A 27,986-nucleotide genomic window follows, 5' to 3' on the forward strand; every position below is an offset into this window, starting at 1 on the left:
TTGTTCTCTGTGGTCAATTATCGGTGTTGTAATGCTGGTGGAATTGCCTTCATTATCTTAAGGAAGCCAGCCCTTCAAGGCTGAGGGTGTCCCCACTGCATCCCTGGTCACGTTGGGTAGAACATGGGCCTCTGGGCTCCCTGCCCAGGCCACTGTGGCATGGTCTCATCGACCGTGTCTCTCTCTTAATGGGTACTAGTTCATGTCCTGGTAGCCCCACTTCCATCCAGCTCCCTGCCTATGGCCTGGGAAGGCAGTAGAGGATAGCCCAAAGCCTTGTGACCCTGCACACGTGTGGGAGACCCAGAAGAAGCTCCAGGCTCCTGGCTTCAGATCAAATCAGATCAGCTCTGGCCGTTACAGCTGCTTGGGGTGTGAATCGTCGGAGGGAAGATTTTCCTCTCTGTCTCTCCTCCTCTCTGTGTATCTGTCTTTCCAATAAAAATAAATAAATCTTTAAAAAGAGAAGGGATAGCCTCATAAGGCTGTCATTTGTCAGCTGAAACTGTGCTCTGAAGTGGGTTGACAAATGTCTTATAGGCTGTATAAGGCCCTGTCTCTCAATCTCTCTCCCTCTCTCTCTCTCTTTCTTTTTAATTGGAAATGCAGGAATACAGAGAGGAGGAGAAACAGAGAGGAAGAGCTTTCATCTGATGGTTTACTTCCCAAGTGGCCGCAACGATTGGAGCTGAGCCAATTCGAAGCCAGGGACCAGGAGCTTCTTCCGGGTCTCCCACACAGGTGCAGGGTTCCAGGGCTTTGGGCTGTGCTCGACTGCTTGTGGCCTGGGAAAGCAGGAAGCTGAATGGGAAGTGGGGCCACCGGGATTAGAACCAGTGCCCAAATGGGATCCCAGCATGTTCAAGGCGAGGAGTTAGCTGCTACGCTATCACGCCAGGCCCACCCTGTGTCTTTAGTTACTTGGATGTGAATGTCATGATTGTGCCTTTTTGGACTTGATTAAAAAAAAATGGGTGACCTAATCTTGACAGGCCTGGATTGGCAATCCAGGCTCTTGAGAGGACTCATTTCATAATGTCTGTTAATATATTCGTGTAGTTCTGCTGTTAAGTTGAAGTACTGCCTTTGCACAAACATAGGCTGGCTGCTGTGTGATGCAAAGACCTGGGCCCGAGTGTCTGTTGTCACCAGGTGGGGATGGCTGCCGAAGGGCCTCCACCAGCATGGTGAGCGGGTCTCCCTGCCCTAGCACAGCGAAGCATCCTGTGGGAGCGCATTGTTGTATAGGGGACTAAATCCAGGGATCTACACATGAGCAGGCAGATCGCAAATGCAAAGATGCAGAACTGGTAGATAGCACCTAGTAGTATGTGTGAAACCGACTGCAGGGTTTGGGTCAATTGTGAATTCATGGAATTATTGTTGCCAAGATCTCTAATTTGAGCCCGGTGGCATGGCCTACCGGCCAAAGTCCTTGCCTTGAAAGCCCCGGGATCCCATATGGGCGCCGGTTCTGGTCCCGGCAGCTCCTCTTCCCATCCAGCTCCCTGCTTGTGGCCTGGGAAAGCAGTTGAGGACGGCCCAAAGCTTTGGGACCCTGCACCTGTGTGGGAGACCCGGAAGAGGTTCCAGGTTCCTGGCATCGGATTGGCACGCACCGGCCCGTTGCGGCTCACTTGGGGAGTGAAACATCGGATGGAAGATTTTGCTCTCTGTTTCTCCTCCTCTCTGTATATCCAGCTTTCCAATAATAATAAATCTTTAAAAAAAAAAAGATCTCTAATTTGATCTCAAAATTATTTTTAATGTGGTGATTTTATTATTTTCATTAAAATGATAGCCGACTGTTATCAGACGAAACAAAACAAACCCACACAAGTGTTGTCAGGGAGGAAGGTACAAAGACCAAAGCGGCACATCCGTTGACTTCTTAGTTTTTGGAAATGGCCTGTTGATATGTGATGTAGTCAGTGCTTTGGATATCTCTGCACACTTCCTGAGGGAATTGACAGCCAGAGAAATGTGTACATGGGTGATCTTAACAAGTGTTTTTTGGTATGTGTGCCAGTTTCAAAATAAAAATATATTTAGTTGTGCTTTTATTTAATCAACGAAAATTAAATAGAAGTAATACTGAAGGCACTGTTGAACTTCAGCTGTTTCTTTTCACTAAAAGATAAAGTTCTCCAATGATCCTATAAAGCAATGGTTTCTTAACTGGGGGTTGATTTTGTCCCCTCCCTCCTTCACATCTAGCAGAACTTGGAGACATTTTTGGTTGCCCCAACTAGTGGGGATAGATGCCATTGGCGTGCTGTGGGTAGGGGCCAGAGGTGATGCTAAATAGCCGGGACTGCCACAGGATATTTAGCTGCCACCCCCATGGACAATCTAGCCCAAAACATCATTGGGGTGAGGTTGGGAAACTGTTGTAAAAGATGATGAGAATCATTACGAAGGTATGATGAGATCCTGTGTTTTTGTTCAGCTGCACTTGAGACCATTTCCTTACTTCTATAAGGAAAGCTGACATGATTAACCTCGTTGTGGTTTCCTTCTCATCAACAAAATTAAAAGATGGCACATGGCTATTTTTACTTTATCAAGGTTCATAATATTTACGTTCTGTTCTTTAACCTTAACCACCAGATGTTTGGTCATAGATCTCTATTTATAATGATTTATTGCCACACACCATGTCGCTAACCATGGGTTCCCCTTTTCTGGGTTTCTTTTGAGTCACCTCTTGGTGGCTTGCCTATTTGATCTTGACACATTTAATGTGCATAGCAAGGGAGGTGTCAGCCTAGCTCTGATTTGCCCTGGTTAGAATTACACCTGCAGTTTTGAGTATGTGCCTGTGCCTTAGGAGAGGGGAGAGATGCTGTAGGGGCATACAAATCCCATGGAAAGATGGGATGAGATGGAGATAGGACTTTGAAAAGTCATCCACACCCAGGCGAGGTTATTGATCTCAACCCTGACGGCTGCCAGAAGGTTGGCACCATGGAGCTAGAAGGTTAGAGCTGGGGCTTTGTGAGCATCAAGGACAGGGTGGTATTGCAGCTGTCTTGGCAGGTTGATAGCTCCTTGTCAGCTGAAGTGTGCTGGAGGACCACCTGTTGTTATAATGTGCATCGATGCTGGGTGTTTGCCAGCAGCTGAAGGGCTATATTTAGACAACTTTCCAACCTAGAGATTCTGATAGTCTGCTTATGCTGCTCGGTAGCCACCTGTCCTGGGGAGGAGCCTCAGTGGGTCTGGATCCCTCCTCCCTGCTGTTTGGGAGTAAGTGACAAACAACCCCAACCATTTTGCATGAACAAATTATTTAGGATTGAGCCTTAAATGTTCTGAACATCTTAAGTTTGGGCCTGCCACCTGTCAACTCAAAGAACTGGATGTTAAAGCTTGCCAGACTCCATTCCAGTCCATGAATGGAGTGTTTACAAGTTGACAGAGACTAAATACTTTCTAAACCCATCACTGTGCCAGTGTGTGTGTAAGCTGGACAGCGTACCGTAGACACCGCATACGCTGATTGTTCAGGTGTTCTGTTAATGTCCCAATCAGAGGTTTGTTACAGCATGGCTTACTGCTGTCTTTGTTTCATTGTAGGGGAGCTATCCGGTTTGGGAAGATTTCATAAACAAGGCTGGAAAGCTGCAGTCTCAGCTTCGGTAAGTAGAAGCCTGTGTTCCAGAAGGAAGGGCAGCATCCTTAGGGATGCACTAGGATTGGGTAAGGTGCAGGCTGCAGCTCATTTGGCAAGCTAAGAGAGAAGCATGTGACTTGAGCAATATCACTGACCAGCTGTGTCCTGGCTCCTGGTAAAGTTGCTCTGCTACCTGCTTCACCTTTCTGCAGGAGTTTTGAATCACTTACGATACTACTAGTCTGTGTAAGGTAGCAGTGGGTAGCATTTATGCAGTGCACACTTGGTACCAGGTGTGTATCCACTTGTTTAAATCTCACAACTTCAGGAGGTGAGTATAGTTTTTATTCCCATTTTATGATGAGAAAATTGAGGCACAGATACATGACATCACTTATCTATAGTCCTACAGCTAGTAAGTGACCAAATGACCTGAAGTAGACTGGCTCCTGTGCCTGAGTTCTTGTCCATCCTGCTTACCGACTCCCTGTTTAGAGAGTTTAACCTGGTATTAAAGGTTTTGTAAATCCATCTACCCGAAGGACCTGGGGGAATTCTGTCTGCAGAGACTCGTGTAGATTGGTGGTAACTGGGCTGGAGGAGGTGGGTGAGGGTTTGCTCTCTGAGGAAGTGGTGAAGGTCAGCACTGGATTGTGCACCTGGCTACACACCTGTACATTGGCAAACATCACTGACTCCTAATTTTAAAACGGTTGGTTGGATGGTGTGCAACTCATATGTCAAGAATGCTGCTTCAGAAACAAACCAGATTCCTTAGAAGCTGTTGCTGCTTGGCCTGAGCTGTATAGAGATCACTGGATGTGAAACTCACAAGTGTGGCAATGCCTGCTGGTTGAAGCTTCTCCCTTGGTGGAGTTGAGGGTGGGAGTGGGGGGAGCTGGTGTACCTCCTGCATGGCCCGTGCTGGCTAGAGCATTAGAAGAAGTCATTTTCCTGGTAACCCCCATCCAGTTTATTTGGGAGGATGGCACTCATGGGTTTGCATGGATGAGGATGGTGGAAGATAAGGCTGATGGGTGTTCTCCTGGATAGGCAGGTGTATGCATGACAGAGATGACAGGGATGATCTGACCTTCTTGGGACTCTGCCCAGGAACACCAGTGGTTATTGCCCTGAGCCTTGGTGGTAGGAATGGTGGTTTGTGACTTCCCTCCTTTTCTTCAGCTTTGCAGGGCCCAGAATTTCTGAAGCCAGGGCTGGGCCTCCAGACTGGTGTGGACTCTGTAATAAAACACTTTTCTCGTGGTCAAGACCCTATTGTCCATTGGAGCCGACTCTGCCAAGGCTGAATCTCGGAGGCCTGGATGAGCGTTGCCCCATCTAGCTACACCTACTCCATTTTTGTTATCCGTGTTTCAGATGGGTTCACCTCCATGTTGCGGGAGGTCTCCAATGGGAAAACCAGCCCTTGCCACTATTTCCCCACTGTCTTACTTGACCTCCTGCGATTGGCAGATTGTTAGGGTTGACCAAAGAAAATGATTCTCTTGTGCTCCACTCATGAAGGAGTGAAGGATTAAAGCAATGGACTCTCTGGCCATCTTCAGCACATGAAATAAACTTTCATAGGAGGCTTATGCTCATTGCACAAAGTCCATTTTGTGTTTTCAACAGTGTTTCGGCTTTCTTAATTATTTTGTCCAAATGAGACATGGCTTAACAGCACAGAGAGGTCTGTTGTGTGTGACTTCATTGGCTGTATTTGAGGGAGGATGAAGTGAGGACCACAGAAGAAATTGTGGATGTTGGTGTGTTTCAGCTAAATCACTCCTTTGTGTGAAGCCGAGGCCTGCATTGCTGTGTGCCATTGGAGAAGGCCAGGATGTCTTATGACTACGTCAGACAGTGAAATAGGACTGTCATTTAAAAGCTCTTACTGCCCCCAAATTTCCCACTGTCCTAGTTTTCTGTGGAATCTTGGTGAGCGGGTAATATGCAAGGCCCTTGGGCAGCTGGCTCATGAAATTTGGATGATTGGCACTGAAGTGAATGGGCATAAATCCTGCCATTGTGTCAGATATTAATTGCAAATCAGAATGGCTATTTATAAATCCCAGCATGTTTGATTAAAAGGAACTTTTCCAGAGTTTGCATTTCATGTAAAGTCTAAAAAAATACATACACTTCTAAGTGTTCCTCCCCCTCCCCCCAGCTCCACCCCACTGTGTCTTTGTGTATGTCACTGTCTCAGAAACCTGAGTGGAATGTTTCTTGCTGTTCTGGAAAAACACCAGACCTCATTTGAGAGTTGGACCCTGAGGGGCTGATGGCTCAGGTTTTCCCAGGGACCACTCCCAGTATCCTCCAGGAGACTTGTGACATGGCCACTGTGGCTTCTCTTCAAAGGTCATCCAGTCCAAGGCCCGCCCCCAGCCCTCGCCCTCCATTTTGAATTTCTTGTCCTTACTCCTGTGCAGTTTGCTGCCTGGGGGATTCACATAAGCTGCAAGTGCAGTTGTAAGGCCTCTGTCTGCTCAAGGTTTTTTTGAGACCCACTCCCTGCATGCACATAGGTCCCCTTCATTGGTTGATGTCTTAGGATGTGACTCTAGAGCCACCAATAGACCACAGAGTGCTCAGAGCATTCGACAGTACTCAAGAGGGTGTTAGGAATCTGCAGTGGTGTCAGGGCCTCCGTTGTGCCATTCGCAAAATGTTTTGTGAACTTCATGATGTCGTTTCGTGATGGAATCATTCCTCCAGTTCATGGGATTTTTTTTTTTTAATTCTGGTTCTACTCTCCAGTTAATCTTACCACCTATGCTATTTGTATTTTGCAATGATTTTTTTTTAAGGTTAAAAAACCTGTGTTTCTTCCTTTGCAAGATTTTGCCTGGTAGACATTTGATATAGTCAGAACAAGTAGGATGGGAAGAGCTACCAGCAGTTACCTACCAGCTGTTCTCCACGGGGAAACAACAGAGTGGGACCTTCCAGCCACTGGGTGTCTTTGTATCATTGCATTGCTTCTCCTAGAAGGTTCTTTACTTTCTATTGCGGAGGATTTTAGCTCTGGAGCAGGGATAAGTTTGCTAGTGTGAGACGTTGCTCATGCTTTTGTTATCTGCTTGCATTTCAGGACAACTGTAGTAGCAGCAGCTGCCTTCTTGGATGCCTTTCAGAAAGTGGCTGACATGGCCACCAACACACGTGGTAAGCAGATGGAGGGCTGGCATCCAGTGGCAGCCAAGCGCAGCGTGCGAACTCTCTTCCGTGGATGGCTTCCCCTGGACATGAGGCTCACGTTGTCAGAGCTCTGCTGGCTTGTGGTTTTCATTGTTCAGAGTGCTCTGTGGGATTCTGCATGTTAGGAATAGACACTAGTTTTCCAGGTGATCATGTGCCAAGGGGATGAGGTGGCCCGGCGTGTTCCTTGGTTGTTTCTAGCATCTATAGGTGGAGCCCTAAGCTTTGCCCTCGCTTGTCATCTCCCTCTTGACGTAAGCTATCCTGTGGTTTCCCTCATTTGTGTAATGGGAAGCAGTGTGGATGATGGATGGGCCATTTTTCTGGGTTCTCACAAACCAAGGAACCCGTCTTGTCCTAAGTCCCATCTCCCATCTTGTCTCCTCTTGGCATATGTCACATCTGATTCTCACCCCTTGAGCTCAAGACTTATGACTTATTCATGCCTCAACTGCCCACTTCCGTCCTCCACCCTTCCTGCCAAACCAGTGCCTAGAACATAGTAATGATGAAGGTACGTGTGTTAAAGCCACGGAAATGGGGAGATACTCGGACAATATGTGATTGTTTCAGCAAATGTCGAATCCTACCAAGAACTTTCTTAACTTCTGAAAGGCAAAGGAAGAAAATGAAAACAATATATCTATCACTTATTTAGAGACAGAATATTGCCAGGCAATATTGTGTGGCCCAGTGTGGGTCCCTGTCCAAAGAGGGGACACTGGCTCTTTCGTGACAACGCAGCTCCTCCCCCCTGCCTCTTATCTATTGTTTGTCTGGCCCTCACTGTTGCTCCCATATCTGTGTTCTCATTGTCTTCAACGTTGTGGAGATGTTGGGAGATTTGGTGTTGGCAGCAGGGCAGGGGGATGGGTGGTGGTGGTGGTGGTGTTTGCTAGTCAGGTGAGAGTTGAGTTTCTTGGACCTGCGTCACCACAGGTGCCTCATTAAGTACTTACATGTTCAGCCAGGACCCTTGCCATTCATTTAAGAAATGTCTCTATAGTGGGCAATGTCGTGGGACCACAAAAATCCATGCCTGCCTCTGCTTGTCCTTTTGGAGCTTGTGAGTGAGTGGGGGAAATGAGATGTGTAAATACAGAGTGCCATTGGAGAAATAGTGTGTTTGATATAGTAATAGTGGTGGAACAAAGTGCTCGGGAACTGAGGAAACAAGAGCTATTAACTGAGCTCAGGACATCAGGGAAATTTCCCCAAGGGAAGGAATATTTCTCATCTCCAAGATGCCAGTGGTGTTTCAGAAGGTTCTCTGGGAGAATGTGTCGGAGATGACACCTCTGTGGCTTGTTCCTCTCTTTTGTCAGTGTGGTGTGGGTCTTAACTGGCATCTTTTCAAAATCATCTTAAAAATTATTTAAGACGCTTTAGAAAAGTGCAGTCCTACAGAACTTAGCAGGCAAGCCAATTTGCTCCTATTATTCAGTCTGAAAGCAGGTGTTGTGGCATTGTTGGCTAAGTTGCTGCTTGAGATGCCCATGTCCCAAATGGGAGTGCCTAGTTGGTGCTTTAGCTATTGCAATTATCTGACTCCCCACTATTGCGCCTAGGAATGCAGCAGCAGATGGTTTAAGTACTTGGACCCCTGCAGCTCGCTGGCTGGAGCTCCAGGCCTTCGGCTATGACCTGGCCCAGACCTGGTTGTTGTGGCTGTTAGGGGATTGAATTCGCAGATGGAAGATCTCTCTCTCTGACTCTCCTTTTCTGTCACTCTGGATTTCAAATAAAATAAAACCTTTTTTTTAGTTACTAGGTCTGTTTTGTTTTCTTCTACATAAGCAGTATTTGAAACTGGACTTATCACCCATATGTATGTCTTCTTATGTCGGATACCTGAATGTGTTCCCTTCAAAAAGCTCTATTATTTTAGATAATTTATATATCTGACATGACTATTTTGAGGCTCTGTGATTAGTAATTTTTTTTAAGATTTATGTATTTTTATTGGAAAGTCAGATATACAGAGAGGAGGAGAGACAGAGAGGAAGATCTCCCATCCGATGATACACTCCCTAAGTGAGTGCAACAGCCGGTGCTGTGCCGATCCGGAGCCAGGAGCCAGGAACTTCCTCCAGGTCTCTCACGCAGGTGCAGGAACCCATAGCTTTAGGCCATCCTTGACTGCTTTCCCGGGACACAAGCAGGGAGCTGGATGGGAAGTGGAGCTGCTGGGATTAGAACTGGTGTCCATATGGTATCCCGGCATGTTTAAGGCGAAGACTTTAGCTGCTAGGCCATGGCCCCAGGCCCTGTGATTAGTAATTTTTAGTATGTATATAATTAAAAAATGTATTTGAGCAGAGAGTGTGAAGGAGAGCACGTGAGAAAGAATGAGCCTTCATCTGCTGGTTCCTCCCAGATGTTCCCAGCGCCCGGGACCAGGCTGAAGTCAGGAACCAGAAACTGAATCCAGGGCTTCACTGTGGGTGGCAGGGACCCAGTTGCTCGAACCATTGTCTGATGTTTTCCTAGACAAACAGTGGCAGGACACTGGGATCGGGAAAGTGGGGATGGAACCCAGGCTTCCCATGTGGAACACGGATGTCCTAACCAGTGCCTCAGCTGCTGAGCCCAGTACGTGCAATCGTTGGATGGTCCTGTGAGATAGGCTACGAGGGTGACTGTGTTTACTCAAGAAGACTCCCTGGGATGTTCTGGAATTGAGGCCACATTTGTAGTGATGCCAAAATATTTTGGCCATATGTCCTCGTTATTTGGATGTTGGGAGTGTGAGAACTCTCCTATGGCTGAAAAAGAGCTATGTGGTTGATAGACACAAAGGTGGATTTATGGAGATGGTAATGTACTTCTTGTCTATCACTGCCAGGCATAATTTTTATTAAGTTTCTACTAAAAGAATTATAGAGTGTGTACTTTGAAAATTTTGAAACAACTAAGTACAGAGATTAAATTCTACCCCAGCCCTCCCCAAAGATGGAGTCTTGCGTTGTTAATGAGATATTTTTGCATTTACATCAATGAAGCATGTCTTACGGGAAAAAATCCTGGCTGCTGAGCATCATGTGAAATGATAAATGGAGCCAAATATTTTGATGTGATCTTTTCAAGAAAGTAACTGCTACAAAACCGTTTTCTTGTGCTTTTTATTCAATAGTCTACTATAACATCTTGAAGTAACTATAGATTTATATTATTATTATTATTATTATTATGAAGAGTCACTTATTTTACTTGAAAGTCAGAATTACAGAGGCAGAAACACAGAGAAAGACAAAGATATTCCTTCCCCTGAGTCATTTCCCAAATGTCTGTAATGGCCAGAGCTGGGCTCGTCTGGAGTTGGCACCCAAGAACTTCTTTTAGGTCTCCTATGTGGGTGCAGGAAAGGGGCCCAAGATCGTAGGCCATCCTCTGCTACCTTCCCAGATCATTAGCAGGGAGTTGGATCAGAAGCGGAGCAGCTGGGCTAGAACCAGCACCCACTTGGGAGGCGGGCACTGTATGCAGATAAGCTTGCTGTCCCACCCTACCAGCCCCTGCCTCATTCTTTCTAATGGCTGAATTGAATTTCCCTGTCTGTGGCACAGTTTACTCATTTAGTTAATGGATGTTTAGATTATTTCCAGGTATTTTCTGCTACAGGCTGTGTTGCAGTGAATTTCTGGGTAGGCATTCTTTTTTTTTTTTTTTTAAAGATTTATTTTATTTTTATTACAAAGTCAGATATACTGAGAGGAGGAGAGATAGAGAGGAAGTGGAGCTGCCAGGATTAGAACCAGCGGCCATATGGGATCAAGGCGAAGACCTTAGCCACTAGGCCACGCTGCCGAGCCCTGGGTAGGAATTCTTTGGGAGTTCCTCACTGATTTGTTTTTTAAGGTGTGTGTGTTCCCCGGGGAAATGATGAATGTGTAGCAAGTGCTTCAGTCTGTTTTTAGGAGCAGCAAGATATATGGGCTGAAGGTTAGACTGTTGGGCCATGTCAGAGTATCTGACAGTTTGATTTCTGCACTGTGTAGAGAGAGGAGCCTTAGTCCAGACTTTGGCTTAGAGCACTTAGGTGTATTTTCTGAGTCCCCTGGGTTGGAAGTTGTGGAAGGGAATTATAGTTACTCTGAAGAGTATGCCATTTGAGCAGGTGTGTAGAATTTCAAGCTAGTAGTGATGTCTGCTGTCTGAAATCATGAAATGGCAACATTTCACAAAGGAGGAGCCTCTGAAAGGTCTTTGTTCTTTTTAGCATTTTTGTAAAAATATATATATATATATTATTGGAAAAGCAGATTTACAGAGAGAAGGAGGCAGAGAAAGATCTTCCATCCTCTGTCTGGTTCACTCCCCTGATGGCTGCTAAGGCCAAAGCTGAGCCAATCTGAAGCCAAGAACCAGGAACTCGGGTTCCCATGTGAGTGCAGGGAGCTGGATGGGAAGTGGAGTAACTGGAACATGAGCTGGCACCCATGTTGGTTGCTGGCACTCGCAGACACAGGATTAGCCAATTGTGCCATCTTGCCAGCCCCCCTTTTTAACGCATGTTTTGTAGTGGATATTGATAAAGAAAAACTTACTTAGAGCAAACTCAGAATTAGTTACTATGAACAGTATCAGACTATTCATTATATACTTGCTGTAAAATGGAATATGGAATTATATAGAAGCTATTTTGTTGACTTAATGTAAGAAAATGAGTAGCTAATAGCATAATGTGCGTGTTTGGGTTAATAATGAGTCTGTAATGAAATTTTCGCTGATTAGGACTAGGCACAATTGCATATTTTGTTGCTTCTACACTCTGGTGAATGTACAATTTGTATTAAAAGTTCAGGGGCTAACTTTAGTTAAGTCGCCGCTGACTGGCTGCTCCAGTTGTGATCCAGTTTCCTGCTGAAGTAATTGGGAAGGCTGCAGATGAAAGCCTCGGCCCCCCCTGTGAGAGATGTGAGTGGTGTTCCTGGCTCTGGCCTGCCTCAGGCCTGGGCATTTGGAGAGTGAACAGTGGACAGAGGATAGCTCCCTGTCTCCCTTCCTTTCTCACTCTGCCTTTCAAGCAAATAAATAAACCTTTAAAAGGTCAGCATGAAGGCACATCTCTTCCCATACTATTGGTCATAAATTTAGTCTAGAACAATTTATTATATCCCAGACACCATGGAGCAGAGGTTCCATTTTTCTGTATTTGTATTAGCTCAGCACTGACTGATGATCTGCATCCAAAGGAACCTATTTCAGGAAGACAGTCCTTACACCTGTAAGCCTGGCCACTCCCCCTTCGGGCTGGCCAGGTGGGTGAGCTAGCCTTCAGTCAGCACTGGCCCTTGGAGGGCAGAGCAGCATCTTCTAGTGTCAGCAAGGGCTGTTGAAGGGAACAATGCTGTATAGCTTTCACTTGTGTCTGCCTCTGTGGGCCTAGCTTTAAAAAACTGTGCAACATTTCAGTGTCAGAGTACCAAAGCTGTGAAGAGGGAGTTGCAGATTTTCAGCAGGAAAAAAGTGGATCCCAATCATCCCAGATCGTCTTTAATAGCCAAAAACAGGACACGAGTATGGAAAACACTGTGAACCAACCTTGACTTTGTACCATGTTAATACATAGCCTAGTTCCCAGTGTCTGGGAAATGCATTTCTAGGACCCCTGTAAATGCCTGGACTTTGGGAGAATACAAAACTTTAACAAGGTTTTGGAAAATGAGTCAAAGATGAGTTTATTTTGGTGCAACATTTTGATTTCTGTGCATAATTAATTTTCCTCTAATGTATATCTTCCTTTTTGTTTTTTTAAGACTTTCTAATTTTTTTTTTTTTTTTTTTTGGAAAGGCAGACTTACAGAGAGAAGGATCTCCCATCCCCTGGTGCATCCTCTAAATGGCCGCAACGGCCAAAGCTGAGCCGATCTGGAGTTGGGAGTCTGGAGCCAGGAGCTTCTTCTGGGTCTCCCACATGGGTGCAGGGACTCAAGGCTTTGGCCTGTCCTCGACTGCTTTCCCAGGCCACAGGCAGGGAGCTGGATAGGGAGTGGAACATCTGGGACTTGGACCAGTGCCCATGTGAGATGACAGTATCACAAGTGATGACTTTAGCCACTACATCACAAAGCCAGCTGCTGGTTTGAGTTCTTAAAGAGGTCCGCTCCCACCCCAGGACTGGGAGTGTGTGGGTAGGGAGGGCTGGTGGAAGTAGGCGGTAGAGAGCACCAGGATCCCTTGTAGGTGAGCTTTGATCAGTGAGCCTGGATGGCCATGGTTGGTGGAGGGTATCTGAAGGAACCAATTGCAGACTTGGTTTTGAAGTACATCACAGGCTTTTGGTATAGATTTTGTGGAGTGTTATGTATGATAGCCATTCAAATTTGTTTTAAGGTACAAATTTCAGGGCCTTTCTCATACCTATAGAATCAGAATTGATTGGCACTGGGAAGCTTTCATATTTAAACACTTTCTAGGAGTTGATTCTCAGTGTTGGTGCTGTTGCTGAAGTCTCCCACCACATCACCATTGGCTGCCTGTGCCACGTCATCTCTGCCCATGGCTGGCATCCCCCCACATGGGCGTGCTCAGCTTTCCCTGAAACACCCAGAGCTTTGATCTGTTCTGTACACACATGTGGTTCCCCCTCCTCTCTGCCACCGCAATGTACTTAAGGATCTGTTACTTGTTACCTAGGAGTAGCTGGAGAGCCACAGCAGCTGTGAAACCCTGTCCCACAGCAAGAACCCTGGGACCATTATCCAGTCCTGTGTGGCCCATGCTGCTGCTGGGGTAGTTCTTGGTTTGCTGTTGGCACCTTCACTGCTGGATTGCAGTACAAACTGCATCCTGCAGCACAGGGACTCTCCCCACACCCCCAGGAACCCAGCTGCTCAGTTGTGAAGTGCCAGGTGTCACACAGGGTATGGATTAGCAGAATCTGCTGAATGAATGGCCACTCATGCCCACCAGCCTCCTCCCTCACAGGGCAGGAGGGCTGGACCCAGTGCCACTTTGGGATGCCAGGATTCGCTTCTGGCTGACCCCTCCCTGAGGTCTCTGGGGGCTCTGGATGCTTTGGATCTTACTGTGGCTCAAAGAGGGCCCTGCTGTTCCATGCTTAGGTCAGGTGGGAAGCACAGCCCCCTTCAAGCCCTTTGCTCTTGGCTGGGAAGGTAGGATGGGAGGGAATCTTCTCTTCTAGGGGAGGGGGTGCTAGGAACCAATTTCCATGCTCTAAGCAGAATGGTATTTATCTTCAGGTTTTATTTTAACCAGATTGTTTTGTTGAAACTTCACTCACTCTTCTGTGTTAACTTTTCAAGCCCGGAACTATTTCATTTAACTCCAGCTTTACGATTTCTACCTAGCCAGCTCTTTTTCCTCCAACCTAAAAAGAAACACTTTTTTTAAGCTAAGAAAGTTTGTGCACAAGGCCATTCATGCAGGTTTACTGAACAGCCTTTGGCCATTCCTTGAAGAAATGCACTCACTGTATTACATGTAGAAAGGCAGAGAACTGCAGTCTGCTAACCCAGGGTTATGGTTCAGACTGGGTTTGGGTTTTAGGTCAGTTTTGTCTCCTCTGTTGCTTTTTGCTTTTGTCCTTGGGATTCCTGTGGGAAAATGAGAAAACTTGGGAATGTTTGAGACACAAGTCCTATTAAAGTTTTTCTTTAACACCTGAGTTTCTTGGGCCTAGTGTGATGGCTTAAATTTACAGAGAGAGGAAGATCTGGTTCACTCTAGCGATGTGAGGTGCAATGGCCAGAGCTGAGCTTATCCAAAGCCAGGAGCCAGGAACAACTTCTGGGTCTCCCACATAGGTGCAGGGTCCCAAGACTTTGGGATACCCTCCTCTGCTTTCCCAGGATACAGATAGGGAGATGGATGAGAAGTGTAACAGCCAGGACACAAAGCTACATCCTTTTTGGGATCCCGGTGGTTACAAGGCAAGGATTTAGCCACTGAGCTGTGGTGTCGGCCCCCCACTTCTTTCCTAAGGATGTCTATTTCCTGTGTTTCCAGTGGGAAGGATACTGCTCCTCAGGGCATGATCATTGGTCCTTTTAGTCAGTGGAGGGGATCTACCTTTTATACACAGGTGGCGCATCCTTAACTCACAAATCCAAAATGTAAAGCGCTCTGAAATCTGAAACATTTTAAGCACTGACTTGACACCACAGGTAGGAGGTGCCACATCATGAAACTGGTTCATGTGCAGAATTATTAAAAATATTATTATGAACATGGCTTCAGGCTATAGATAAAGTATGTATGAAACAAATGAAATTCATGTCCAAACTGGGGTCTTATTCTCAAGATATTTTAGTATGTATATGTGAAGATGCCAGAATCTACTGCCCCCTACCTCCCCAAAATTCTAAATCTGAAATGCTTCTGGTCCCAGGCATTTGGATAAGGGATGGCCACTCTGCAAGGCACAGATGGTTGGGATTAAGATTTTATGGGAAGGTAGTGAATTGGAAAAAAAAGCATCCCAAAATTTTGGCTGTTCACCAGGGCCATAATGAGGAAAACTCTTGAGATGGAGTTGTGAATTATCAGAGTAATGAAGGTGTAGTCCTCAACTCTCAAGCCTGCCGTGGAGTTTTGGAGCTTTCGTTGCCCCAGTCTATATTATAATGCCATTCATCAGAGTTCATAAAGTACGTTCTTTGGGTTTTGTTAGTTTGATGCCTTTCTACTCTGATATATCTGGCGTCATCTTAACTCATCTTAATACAATGCACTAAGTCATACTCATTATGCTTTGGTCATAATGGCTTGTGAAGGGCTCGGCAGCATGGCCTAGTGGCTAAGGTCCTCGCCTTGATCCCATATGGCTGCTGGTTCTAATCCCGGCAGCTCCACTTCCTCTCTGTCTCTCCTCCTCTCAGTATATCTGACTTTGTAATAAAAATAAAATAAATCTTAAAAAAAAAAAAAAAAAATAATGGCTTGTGAAAATGAAGTTTGGTGTGCTGTTTTCCATTTTCCAAAGCTTGTTATTTGGGAGGTTGCACTTCCTATAAAATTCACAGGTGATATCTATCTGTAGTCCAAGACATTAAGTTAACATTTTTTAAAATTATTTTTTAAAGATTTATTTTACTGGAAAGTCAGAGTTATACCAAGGAAAAGGGAAAAACAGAGGGAAGTCATCCATCTGCTAGTTCGCAGCCATTAGTGTTGGGCCTATGAGGGGCTGGTAGTCCGGAGCTTCTGAGTCTCCCTCATGGATGCAGGGGTGCAGGGACTTGGGCTATTCCCAGGCCACCAGCAGGGATCAAGAATGGAAGTGGAACAGCCAGCACTCAAACCAGTGCTTATAAGGAATGCTGGCACTGAAGGTATAGGATTAGCGTGCTACACCACCATTTTATAATCATATAGGCAAGGACTGAAAATGGCAAAGGAGTACATTTATTGATTTATTGATAAAAAACATTGTATGGATTTTAAAAGAGAAGTCTTTGCTGTGTCTTTATTTTGATGAGCACACATATCCTGGAGGTTGGAATGGGGAGCCATGCCCATGAGTGGGGAAGTAGAATCCTACTTTCTGATTGTGTGACTCATCAGGCCGATGGCTGACGGCCGCCCGGCTTCTTCCCTGCACGTGGTCTTTTATTATTGGTCTTGGATTGAGTGGCAGCAGTTGGCAGACACGGCTGTTGATTGTGGTTAACCAGTGTTCTTGCCTGTGTGATGTTTTGCCTCTATGTCTCCCAAAAAGAGCAGTGATCTTGTGTTAGCCCAAAAGGAACTCATGCAAGTCCCACTTGGAAGAACTCTTACCTTTGGTGGCCAGGAGGTTGCTGAATCCCATCATCCTACTGTGGCGATAGGGAAGGGCCTCAGAGTCCCCCCAAGCACAGGTTGTGGGTTGCTTGATACTAAGCAAGCAACAGGGCTCTCTCCTGCTCTGTTCCTACTGAGCTTTAGTGGGTCTTCCTAGTTGATGTGTGGATTGTGATGTGTGCTGGTCTCTGTGTAACCTCACTGGGCTTGATCAGTGGCGGAGAATTTTGCAGTAGGGGATGGTCAGGGTGACCGTGGGGGAGGGGAGAGAGGGCTGAACTTGGAAGGGAGGAGTGTGTGGGGCAGCTGAGTGGATCTGAGTGGCATGGTCATTCGTGTCCCTTGGTGGCTTACATAATAAAGTGCTTCCCTCAGCAGTTTCCCCTTGCAGCTCCCTGCCTTTTGTTTGTATAAAAGCTCACCCCCACGGCCCCTCTGCCCCTGCCATTGTCTTCATTCTGTCCCCTTCACTCTGCTTCCTGCAGATTGGCTTTAGGTTTAATATTTGGTTAATATTCCCACTGCCCCCACCACCACATGCACGCATATGCACACCTTCCTTTCGGTAATATCCTGATTCCCATTCATGAAAGAGTGCAATTATTTCAGTTCACCCAGGGCCTTTTCCATGTGCCGTGCTTTCTGTGAAAAGCATGTGTCATAGAGCTGTGAACTTGGTCTGGTCTGACCCACCTGTCTCAGATAAAAATAACCGTTTGGAATGTAAATGTGAACTCGAAGACACTTGAAGTTGTCAAACCAGCATTTTTGCAGGATGAGTCTATCCTGCCAGACCACAGAGATGCCTCCGCTCTGCTTCCTCTGATAATGGCCCAATCTGAAAAGACACCAGGCAATGCAGAAACTGCTTAGAACTAAAAATTTCACTTGAACTGTGCATGTGTCCTGGGCTATAGGAAAACGTGTTCCTGGGAAATAAATCCGAGAAAAAGTATTCAAAAGGTCTTAGGTCATCAAGAATTGCCAGTGAATTCTCCAGACTTTTTTTTTTTTTTTCAATCTGTAGGCTTTATTTTTAGAAAGTACAAAGTGAGAATTACCTGGAGGGTATTTTTTAAAGATAACTCTGATGTGTTATTTTTAATATTCTCTTTTATCAGTTTCTCTCACTTCCACACCTCCCGCCCTTATAGCTCCAAATACCTTTTCATTTTATGGAGGTAACTGAGTCTGTGTGATGGATGTCCTTGCTGGAGGCCATGTAGCTTGGTACTTCCCAACTCAGCTCTCCCCTTAAGGCGGCCTGATGAGCCAGTTGTTCATCTAGCCTTCTAGATCTGCGTGTGTGAGGGTCTTCAAGTAGGAAGCAAATGGCTATGAAAAAACCCTCTACTTCATGCTCTCCATGTGTTCCTGCTGGTGAGCATTGTTGGTTACTGCTGAACAATCCTTGGTCATCTGGTTTTCCAAAGCAGTTTTCCACTTCATCCTGGTCTCTCCGTTTTCTACGACAGGTGTTTTTGCTTTTGGCATAGTTATTTTTGCTTTTATCTGAGTCATCTGGAACATTTGACATAAACTTATATGCAAGAATAATGAGGCCTCTCTTCATCTCCACTGACTTAGAGATACCTGTGTGTGAGTGCACACACACACACACGTGTGCGCACGGACATCCTTTGATTCCCAAATGTTTACAATTGAGGCGGATCTCCTGTTTCTAGTAAAAGATACTGCTATGGAAATCTGCAGCATTTCCTGCTGTGTGTGCCAGGGCCCAGGGACCCTGTTGCCATGGAAACGAATATCTAGCCGCTAGGTGGTATTTCCCTTTAGAGCTGCATTTGAGTGCATTTCACAGCTCAGTATTATGCGGCTCCTTCTTCCCTTCAAAATAAGAGAAGGGGAGAAGTGTGTTGATTACCCGCACAATGACAAAAATACTGTGTCCTCCTGATATGATCATTCAAAGTAGGGCAATATGTGGTTTCCCAGAAATGACTGAAGGTATCGGATGAAACACAAAAGAATTCTGGAAGAATGAAAATCCCTCTTCCTGTGCCGCTAATCCACAGTCTGCTCTCAGAGTAACGGGAATGCAAAGCTGACATTCACCCCTCATTCTGTGGTTCTGCTGGATCTGCCAGAAGGGCTGCAGGGCGGACAAAAGGCTTTCCGCCCTCCACCCGCGCTGACCATCCGGTACGTTCTGACCCCTGTCTTTTAAACCCACCCAGGGAAAGAGATCAGAGAAGCCTGGGATTGCGTGCCCAGGTTTCAGCTCTAGATTTGCCATTTAAGCACGTGACTGCCATCTGTGCTTGTTAAAGGCGGATGCCGATTGTGAGTGTGATGCTTCATTTGGATAATACAATTTAAACTCGAGTGCAAGATATGCAGCTTGTACTGCAACTGGAGGAAATACTGAGCCATGTAAGGCAGCACCTGTCTCCTGGGGTGGTGGGAACCCTCCCAGTCCCCAGCTACAGGTGGACTTCCAGGGTGCCAGTGTGGGAGATGTCAGTGACCCATCCTGAGCCCCAGGTACCAGCTGCAGGTACACAGACTCTGTTTTCTGAAGTCGAGGGTAGCGAAATGCCTCTCCCCTTGGTTAGATGAGTGCCTATTGCTCTGAGTGACTTACAGGGAAAGAGTGAGCTGCCTCGGAGCCTCTACCTGTCACACAGGACATGGATCTCTGCCCAGCCTCAGCTTTGAGCATTTACTGCCAGTACTGCGCCAGTCCTTCCGTTGATTAATCTGTTGAGGTCCATGCCTAGAGTCCCATTTCCGAATGAGGGTCCTGATTTGGAGATGAAGTGGCTTCGTCCACATATCCCCTGGTGTGAAAGCAGAACCTTGTTTGGTTGTTGTGGTGCCCCAGTCCCTCCGTTCTTTCCCCCTCAGGGGTCAGCAGAGTCACTCAGGATTGTAGAGAACAGGCTTTCCCAAGCTCAACCATGTTGACATTGAGGACCAGATGCTTTGCTCTTGTGAGGGGCTGTCCTGTGCCTGTGAGATGTTCCGCAGCATTTTTGACCTCTACCCCTTGCAGTTGGGAAAAACAAACACTACTGAGACATTGCCCTTTGGTTCCTGGAGGTGCAGACAGAACAGGAGCTCTCTGGTTGGGAGCCAGTGTGTTAGCTAGATTAGGTGTGTTTCATTGGGCAATTTTGTGAAACTGTGGCTACTTCTTTTTTGAGGCAGTTTTGGACAGATTAGTTTGTCTAAACTACATTTTTATTATTCATAGCTGAGTCATGATTTTTAGGAATGTGATGGCTGTGTATCGTTTCATCACACTACTGCTCTGCTAAGGCATTTGCATAGAGCTTTGTAAAGTGCATTCTTAAAAATTTTGGTTTTGAAATTTTTATTGTTTTTGGAAGGTTGAGGGAGAGATACAAAAACTCATCTTTTGGTTCACTCCCCAAATGTCTTAAACAGCCAAGGCCAGGCCAGGATAAGCCAGGAGGCTGGAACGCAGTCCGGATGTCTAGGTGGATGGCAGGAACCCAAGTACTTGAGCTGTCATCTACTGCCATCAAAGAATGCAGAGTGGCAGGAAGCTGAATTAGAAGCAGAGGACCTGGGACTCCAACCTGGCGCTGTGGTATATATAGGATGTGGGCATCCTGAAGCTGTAGCACATGTGCTGTGCCACTTACCTGTCCCAGCTCCACATCCCATTCTGAAGAACCACTTCCTTTTCATGGTGCAATATGCCAGCATGCAGGGTGCAGGCCTTCGTTCTTTTTCAGAAGGTGAAGGAGAGTAAGAGCAGTGCCCAGAGTTGACATTGCAAGCTTACTCCCTGTGAGGGAGTAAGGGTGTGGCTGGGCTGGAGCCAGGGTTGGGAAGATGGTTCCAGGCCCAGGCCACCTCTTCACTGCTGTGTAGTTCCAGATGAGTCAGTTTGTCCATGAGCTGCTAGTCAAGTCCTCTGTACCTACTTGTCAGGGTAACTGTAGGGCACAGATGTGGTTGTGGCTGTGAAGGTGTTCTATGAATTGTAAAGCTACCAACAGTTGTGCTTAATGTCCCCTGATCTTGGGGTCCCAGCCTGCCAGCAGCCACCAGCTCCTTATTCCTTGAGACATACTCCTGCTCCTGGGTAGTGACCTATCTGTTCTTATCTGTCTGTTAGTGCTCTAGGTAGGACCTGGACAGTCCTTATTTACCCCCCAAAAAGACTTGTATTAGCATTAGAAAAATTCCCTTTGTGGGCATCAGTACTGTTTAATGAATTACTCTAGTTGTAAACAAATATAAATACAATCTATACTTAGAGATATTACTAGTTTATTATATTATTTGATTAGGCTGGGGACACTTGTGGATATTGGAGTAGTAACCTGAATGATTTTCAGGACTGGGGTCTGAATGTGTCATCTGCCCCTGCTTTGCAGTACCCAGACCTTTCCTCCTCCCCTTGCTTGCACACCCTGATGTGTCTCTAAGGTGCTGTCTATACCTGGTGGCCAGTCTGTCTGCTACTCTCTGGAACAGAGTTACTGAGTCTTTCTTACACATAACATTGGTCCCACATGAGCTTCTTCAAAAGTTTGTGGAGGAGCAGGTGTTTTGCCTGTTTGGTTAAAACACATGGATGCCACATTGCAATGCCTGCATTTTATTTCCTAGCTGTGGCTGCTGACTCTAGTGCAGATGCTGGGAGGTGGCAGGGATGGATGGCTGAGTCCCTGCCCACCTGTGAGGGAGACCTGAATTGTATTCCCAGCTATCGGTCCAGCCCTGGTCCAGCCCCAGGGCTTGTAGGCTTTGGCCATGTAAAGTACATGACAACACTCTTTCATCTGATAATCTCTATCTCTTTACCCCTCAAAGAAAGGAAGAAATCTGCGGAAATTGGAATTTAAAAGATAAGCTTAATTTGGTGTGAAAAATTTTTAAATTTATGCATATTGAGGTGTCTTCAAAAAATTCATTGAGGTATGTATTATGAAAAAATCCTCAAATTACACAAACTTGGTACCAAAATAAACTTATCTTTTAAGCCTACTTTTTTGTTTTTTTACAAACTTTTGAAGGACTCTGGTATAAACCTTTTTTTGAGAATCTTGAAGGTTTTGATTGCTAGGTCTCTTCTAGAGGAAAAAGAAAATCTGCTCTTCCTTTCAAAAAGTAATATTTCCAACCCGGATTCTCCCTTAAAACATAGTTACCATGTTGTCAATTGTTTTTCTCTATGTTCTGACTCAAAAATCTTGTTCTCTGTTGCTCTATAATTTATAAGATCGCATTGCAATTGGCTTGGGTGGAATTTACTTAAGTGTAGTTGAGCCTTTGGATTTTCCTTCTGGCATGGACAAAAGCATCATTAATTATGGAGATGCATTCCTTTTGCAAAATGACAAGATGGAGCGTTTCCTCGTGCCAGTAACCCAGCTGTCTCATTCTGATACTCAACAAAGACTTTGTACAGATTGTTTTTAATGACGTATAAGATACTAAAAAACAAGACAATAAAGAGAATGCAGGCTAGTTCACAGTTTGTCTAGAAAACAATACAGTGAAAGGTTCTTGCTTTTCTGTGGCTGTTTCTACCCTGGCGATGCCTTTGTAGTCTTGACTGGCTGCAGACCAAATGATTGTGTTGTGCTGTTGTCAGAAAATTCCATTTGTTTAGACTATCAGTATGTGATGACCCTAAGGCCTAGTTCTCCTCTTGGTCCTCCGAGGAATCAGAGTTCACTGTTGAGTTGGTGATGGGCATGAGCGTGTGATGTTGAGAGGCACCATCTGCTTGACCCTCTACCGTGGTTGAGTGGTGGCTCCTTAGGGTCCTACAGCTGTTCTTACATTAGCTTCTGTTGCTGCCCCTGGAGGCAGGTGTACTAGGCTCTGTGGCTTTAACCTATTCTGTCAGAGGGCCTGGGTCCTGACTGTACCTGCCTCGCCATCAGTTGACCATCTCAGTAAGATAATTCCTGATGATACCGGTTTGCACTGTATCCTGTGGGGCTCACTGCCAGGGGCGTTGACCCAGATCCGGCAGTCGGTTCAAGGTTTGTTAGCAAGGCTGTGTGGCTTATCTGTGACTACCTGGATCTGTGGGAGGAACATCCGATGTGGCCAAGGCCAGGTTACTCACTGTGTCTTCCTGGGCACTATACTGCCTCTCATCTGCAGCTAGACTTCCCTCTTCTGGAGGTGGTACCCCATGTCTCCCTCGGGTAACCCAAAAGGTAGCACCTGTGGGTACTGCCTAGGACATTTTGAGCCCCTGGCCCAGAGTGTGTGCGTGGGTCTTGGTTTTGGAATGTTGTCCAGGCTGTGGAAAGGCTTTGTTTTCTGCTCTCAGCTCCTACGTGAGCATTTCTCTTCCAGTTTCTAATTTAATATGTTTTTGAATAGTGGACCACTTCCTTTCTAATTACATCAGTATGTAAGAGATTAGTTTTGTTTGTGTTTTTGCTTACTTCGGATGTAAATGCTGTAATGTTAGCCATTAGGCTTTAGAGCCCGTGGAACTAGAACAGGATCACCAGACTATTTCACCTGCTGTCACTTGCTGCTTTAGAAACCATCAGGGAGAGGAACCAAGATGGTCTGAAGGCAGCCTAGGAGGGAGAAGGTGGGCTGACCATTGTCTGTGTGTAAAAAAAAAAAAGAGAGAGACAAAATGGTTACCTGAATTTCAAATCCGCTGGGTTTCAGAAGGCACCTTTGTGCCTTTATGTCTGTTATGCACTGGTACTCAAATGTCACTACACATAACTGAGGCTAGTCAGGCACTCTGTCTTCAGGAAACTGTGCCTCCCGGGGCATGTCTGCTCCCGTGTTGCTCCCCAGCTTTGAAACAGGAACTGCTCAGCATTGGCCTGGACCGGACAGCAGCCTTTGCCCTGTGTTCCCTGCCCAATGTGTGAACTCCCCTTCCTTATTGCAATCCTTCTGCTTCCCTGGGGGCCCTTCCGGCCTGTCTGCTGTATTCCCATCCCATGGCCAGGGCCTTCCTGTTCTGTGAGGTGTGAATCCCAAGGTTTACTCTGCTGGGGTGAGCCCCTGTCCCTGGGCCGCCCCTCACACCTGTGACGTCTCACTGCCTGGAAGGAGGCCGTGTTCCCTATGGATTCCAGCTGCTTTGCCTTGTGGCTGTTACCCCAGGGAGCCACTGTTGCCCAAATAGGGCTGAAGAGAGGGAAAGCAATGCAAACACAAGTAAATTTACAAACCACAGGAGGTTTCAAATGGAAAAGAAGGGAGGTTATCCTGATGCTAAGACTACCCTGTTGTAACCGTGAAGAAATAACTTAAAACCCTTCCATCCTGGCCGGAAGACTTGGAGATTCCTACATTTGTTTTTTCCTTGGGAGGAAACTGAAGGTTGTAATCCCCCTTTTTCTAACACTAGGACATAGGCGTCTATTTCATGTCGGGGAGAGTTTTCTGCTCTAGGTCATGACACTCAATCCCCATGTAGGCTTGAATGGGTTATTAATTTGCTTCAATGTAATTAAGGGGCTGTCTTCCCGTGGTCTACAGAAACGGCCCATCTGGTTTTGAGGGTCATTGTGGCCTTGTTTATTAGCCTTTCTGTGCGAGGGATGGAACCTGGAGTGACTGATGCAGAGTAGCCAGGACCTCAGGGCAAGCAGCGTTGGGGTGAGGGCTCCCTGTGTTACAGAAGGGGAGGCCTTCACTCAGACCTGCAGAAGCACGACCTGGCACCGGGAATGTTCTCTGACACATGTAATGGACTGTTGAGTTTCTCTGTTATGAGTGGTCAGGGCCTGGTGTTCTTTCAAAGGCATGAATATAATGGAAGTTCTCTAATAATATGCCATTAGCATAATAGCTATGTTATATGCCACTAATACAGTAGGTTATAATTGGGTTCTGGAAGCCGAGCACCAGACAAGGTTGGCATGTAGACAACCTTATTGTTATTTTTATTTCTCAGATGTAATCCTCTCCACCTCCACTTTGGGGTGATGCACCCTCCTGGGGCTCAGCTGCCCAGGGCTTCCTTCTTACACACTTCTGAGAGCGAGGCAGCAGCTGGATGCTGCTCCGGATTTTGACATCCAGAGGAGATGACACTTCTGTGTGGGTGACTCCTCTCCCTCTCTCTTGGCCCGAGCCACCCGACTCCTGGCCTTGCCTGGGGCTCTTGCTCTATGTCCACATCCTACACCCTCCATCATATTGTCCTGCTGTAGGGGGAAGCCCTCCATTACAGATGGGATTGCTCCAACTCAGTAAGAAAGAAATAATTGCTGTTTGGATATTTCAAGGGGAATGTTTTCCTTTTGTGCAATGTATGGAAAACTGAAATTCTTAGTCTCAGTTTTTCCTGTGTAGTTCCAAGGGCTCATATGCAAATACATAAATAATAAGCAAGCCAATTTGACTTAATGTTTCACTTACTCTAATTCTTTGTTACCTTCTATAGGATTTTTTTAAAAAAGTAAATGGAAAGAATATCTTGTCAGCTATAAGAGATTTTAATTAATCCCCACATAGTGGCTATGTGAGGGTAATTCCCTTTTTGAGGGTGGCCATTGGGTTTTAGTCCTGGGTAAGTCCTGTGTCCTGTGTTCTATGCAGGCTTTCTTGTTGATGGCTTAGGCAGCTTTCCAAACTGTTTTAGACTTTGTTACAAATGTGTGTGAAATTTTGAGCTTCCCAGAGCCCATAAATCTTCTGTGGGTATCTCTGAAGTCAAGTTTGAGACTGGATGGACAGGGCAGGTTACAGAAGAGGCATGTGGTACTGTGAGTTTCTGTATCACCTGCAGGTTTTCTATTGTGACCACAGATGGCTGGTTCCTTGATAAGCGAGTATGAGCAACTGTCCACAGTCAGAGGGCCAGGCCAGCATTGACAGAAGACTCCTGAAGCTCACAGGCAAGATGTGGGCCCAGCAGGGTGGACTCTGCAGAGTGGAAGGAAATCTATGTACCTCAATACTGTAACTCAAGGGAGAAAGGAACCATTGCTATGGAAACCAAGACCTTCTTAAATCCTCACTGGCAGACAAAGATGTCTGCTCTGATTCTCCAGCTTCAGTGAGGGTGGTCACACTTGCTTATGAGCATGTTTGTGAGCATTCAATGAAACCCTCTTTTATGCGGAAAAGAACCAACATCTCTTGCAATGAGAGTCTGATGCTAGGCTTTCTTGTCTGCTTAAAGGACTGGCCTTCCCAAAGTCACCTCCCCTCTTGTGAGATTCAGACCTTGCCTTGGTGGAAATACCACTCAACACCTGTTATAGCTATAGAATTTATTTTTTTAAGACTTGTTCATTTTTATTGGAAAGTCAGATTTACAGAGAGAAGGAGAGACAGAGAAAGATCTTCCATCCACTGGTTCACTTCCCAAGTGGCTGCATTGGCTGGAACTGAACTGATCTGAAGCCAGGAGCCAGGAGCGTCTTCTAGGTCTCCCACGCAGGTGCAGGATCCCATTGCTTTCCTAGGCCACAAGCAAGGAGCTGGATGGGAAGCAGAGCTGCCAAGATACAAATTGGCACCCATATGGAATCCTGGTGCAAGGCGAGGACTCTAGGCTAGCATGCTAGGTCCAGGCTATAGAATTTCTTGTGTATATGTATCATTCAAGAGAGTTTGGGTCTTTGGACGTCAAGGTCTCCTGCAGTCATACTTCATAGTGGAAGTAGCAAATGCAAGGCAGCCGTTATGTGGAGCTGGGTCAGTGAGATTGCAGAGCCTGTGCTGCCCTCGGTTCCGCAAGTTAAGGTAGAAATTGAACTAAAGTAAAGGGAGATAGGTGTGTTATAGGTTAACGAATATTTTGGGTGTGTATGTTTCTAATGCGGGAAAAAAATCAGTTGGTTTGCAAGTCCCAGTCCTCTCCAGGGCTCGTTGTACCTGTGCTGAATAGGAGGCTGAATTAGTGCTCACCAGGTGCTGTACTCAAGAGGTGGTTATTTGAAAAAAAGAAATGTGTTTGCATGTCTGTTCTTCCAGGGTAAGAAATTTGGAGTGATACAGAACAAGGGTCTTAGAGTCTGGAATTATTCCTATGAGACCATACTCATCTCCTTGTCTTCAATATGTGCATGAACCTTTAGCAAACACCATCTGTAAATTCATTCAGTGAATCAAAGCAAATCAAACTAAGATTATAGTTTGAGAGGGAGCAGCCCTAGGGCCTCACCTCCATACTGGTGCTGTTGTAGCATGAAAGGTCCTGGGGATCAAAACCTGTAGGAGGAAACATAGATTCGGGTGTCCTTTCTGTTGGGCAGCATGACCAGCACCAGACACACAACAGGCATCTGGAGCTTACCTAGTGATGGGACTCGGAAAATATGCACAACTGTTCTTGATTTTTGTTTGTTTTTGAAGAAAAGGCAATGAAACCTTGAGCTCTGAGCAGGGAACAAGCACATCCTAAAATCTGTAGTACTCTGCCAAGGGGGTTGTTAAAGGACCTTGAAACTGCTTTGGTATTCATGCAACAAAGGTAGATAGTTTCTGTTGTAAATATGCTGCTGGGATGCTGGCCTGACTTGATTTCTGCTTTATGCATCCCTCTCAATCTCAATAAAGAAAAAAACCCCACATATGCTGTATTGTAAAAAGTTAGCATCCGTCGGTCATCTAAGGATGGGCCAGACCCAGACTGTTGCTGGCCCAAAAGCTCTGAGTGGTCTGTCTTAGAGATGAAAACAAAGGAATAAGAGCTTTTGGTGACACGTGAAACCTATGTGAAATTTAAACTTCACAGTGTATCCATAAGTCTTTGTTGGAACACAGTCCACTCTTTCCGTTTTTTGTCTGTGGCTGCTTTCATATTCCAGTGGCCCACAAAGCCTGAGGTGTTTTCAGGTGCATTTCCCTTATTGGAAATGCTTGAGACAAGGAGTGTTTGGTATTTCAGGTTTTGGAATAGTTACAAGATAATGGCATATCTTGGGGATAGTACCCAAGTCATTCTTACGTTTCAGGTGTACCTTCTAGTCAGAGCCTAAAGGTAATTTGATACAACGCTTTGGATAATTTTGTGTATGAAATAAAGTTTTTTGGTGTGAAATTTTCCCACTTGTCATATGTCATGCTGTTGTTCAGAAGATTTTCAATTTTAAGCCATTTTGCACTTTAGAGATGCTTACCATGGACCAAGTGATGTTTTTTCAAGAAATTGCCCTGATTTCCATTTAGAAAGAAGTACTTTGGGAGGAATGGATAGGGAGGAGAGGATGGTCTGATCTTGTTAAGCATAAATCTTTGTTTTAAAAAGTGTTGTCACCACCTCCTATCCCTTCCTTCCACCTCCCACCTCCTCCCACTCAGTCACCCCCTACACATACCCTGGTTTGTGTATCCCTAGGTTAAGATTCCAGCCCAAGTATGTGTGCATTTCTGAATACTATAATTTTCTTTGCATTCCATAGAGAATACAATATGAAAATGTTCATCTCACTGACTTTATGTGTACACTGAGGAGAACTTGACATGA

At 45.7% G+C, this 27,986-nt stretch overlaps 1 protein-coding gene across 10 annotated transcripts in view; it reads left to right on the top strand.

The window, feature by feature from the left end:
- MTSS1 (MTSS I-BAR domain containing 1) overlaps positions 1-27,986 on the top strand; it is a 154,583-nt gene that overhangs the window by 20,245 nt on the left and 106,352 nt on the right. For all 10 annotated transcript variants that reach the window (XM_058668495.1, XM_058668494.1, XM_058668498.1 and 7 more), the window contains exons 2-3: positions 3,580-3,641; positions 6,717-6,790. In XM_058668495.1, coding sequence (XP_058524478.1) covers positions 3,580-3,641; positions 6,717-6,790 — 136 coding nt within the window. The remainder of the gene's footprint in view (positions 1-3,579; positions 3,642-6,716; positions 6,791-27,986) is intronic.

This window comes from Ochotona princeps, chromosome 9 (assembly GCF_030435755.1).
Source record: "Ochotona princeps isolate mOchPri1 chromosome 9, mOchPri1.hap1, whole genome shotgun sequence".
Taxonomy (NCBI): domain Eukaryota; kingdom Metazoa; phylum Chordata; class Mammalia; order Lagomorpha; family Ochotonidae; genus Ochotona; species Ochotona princeps.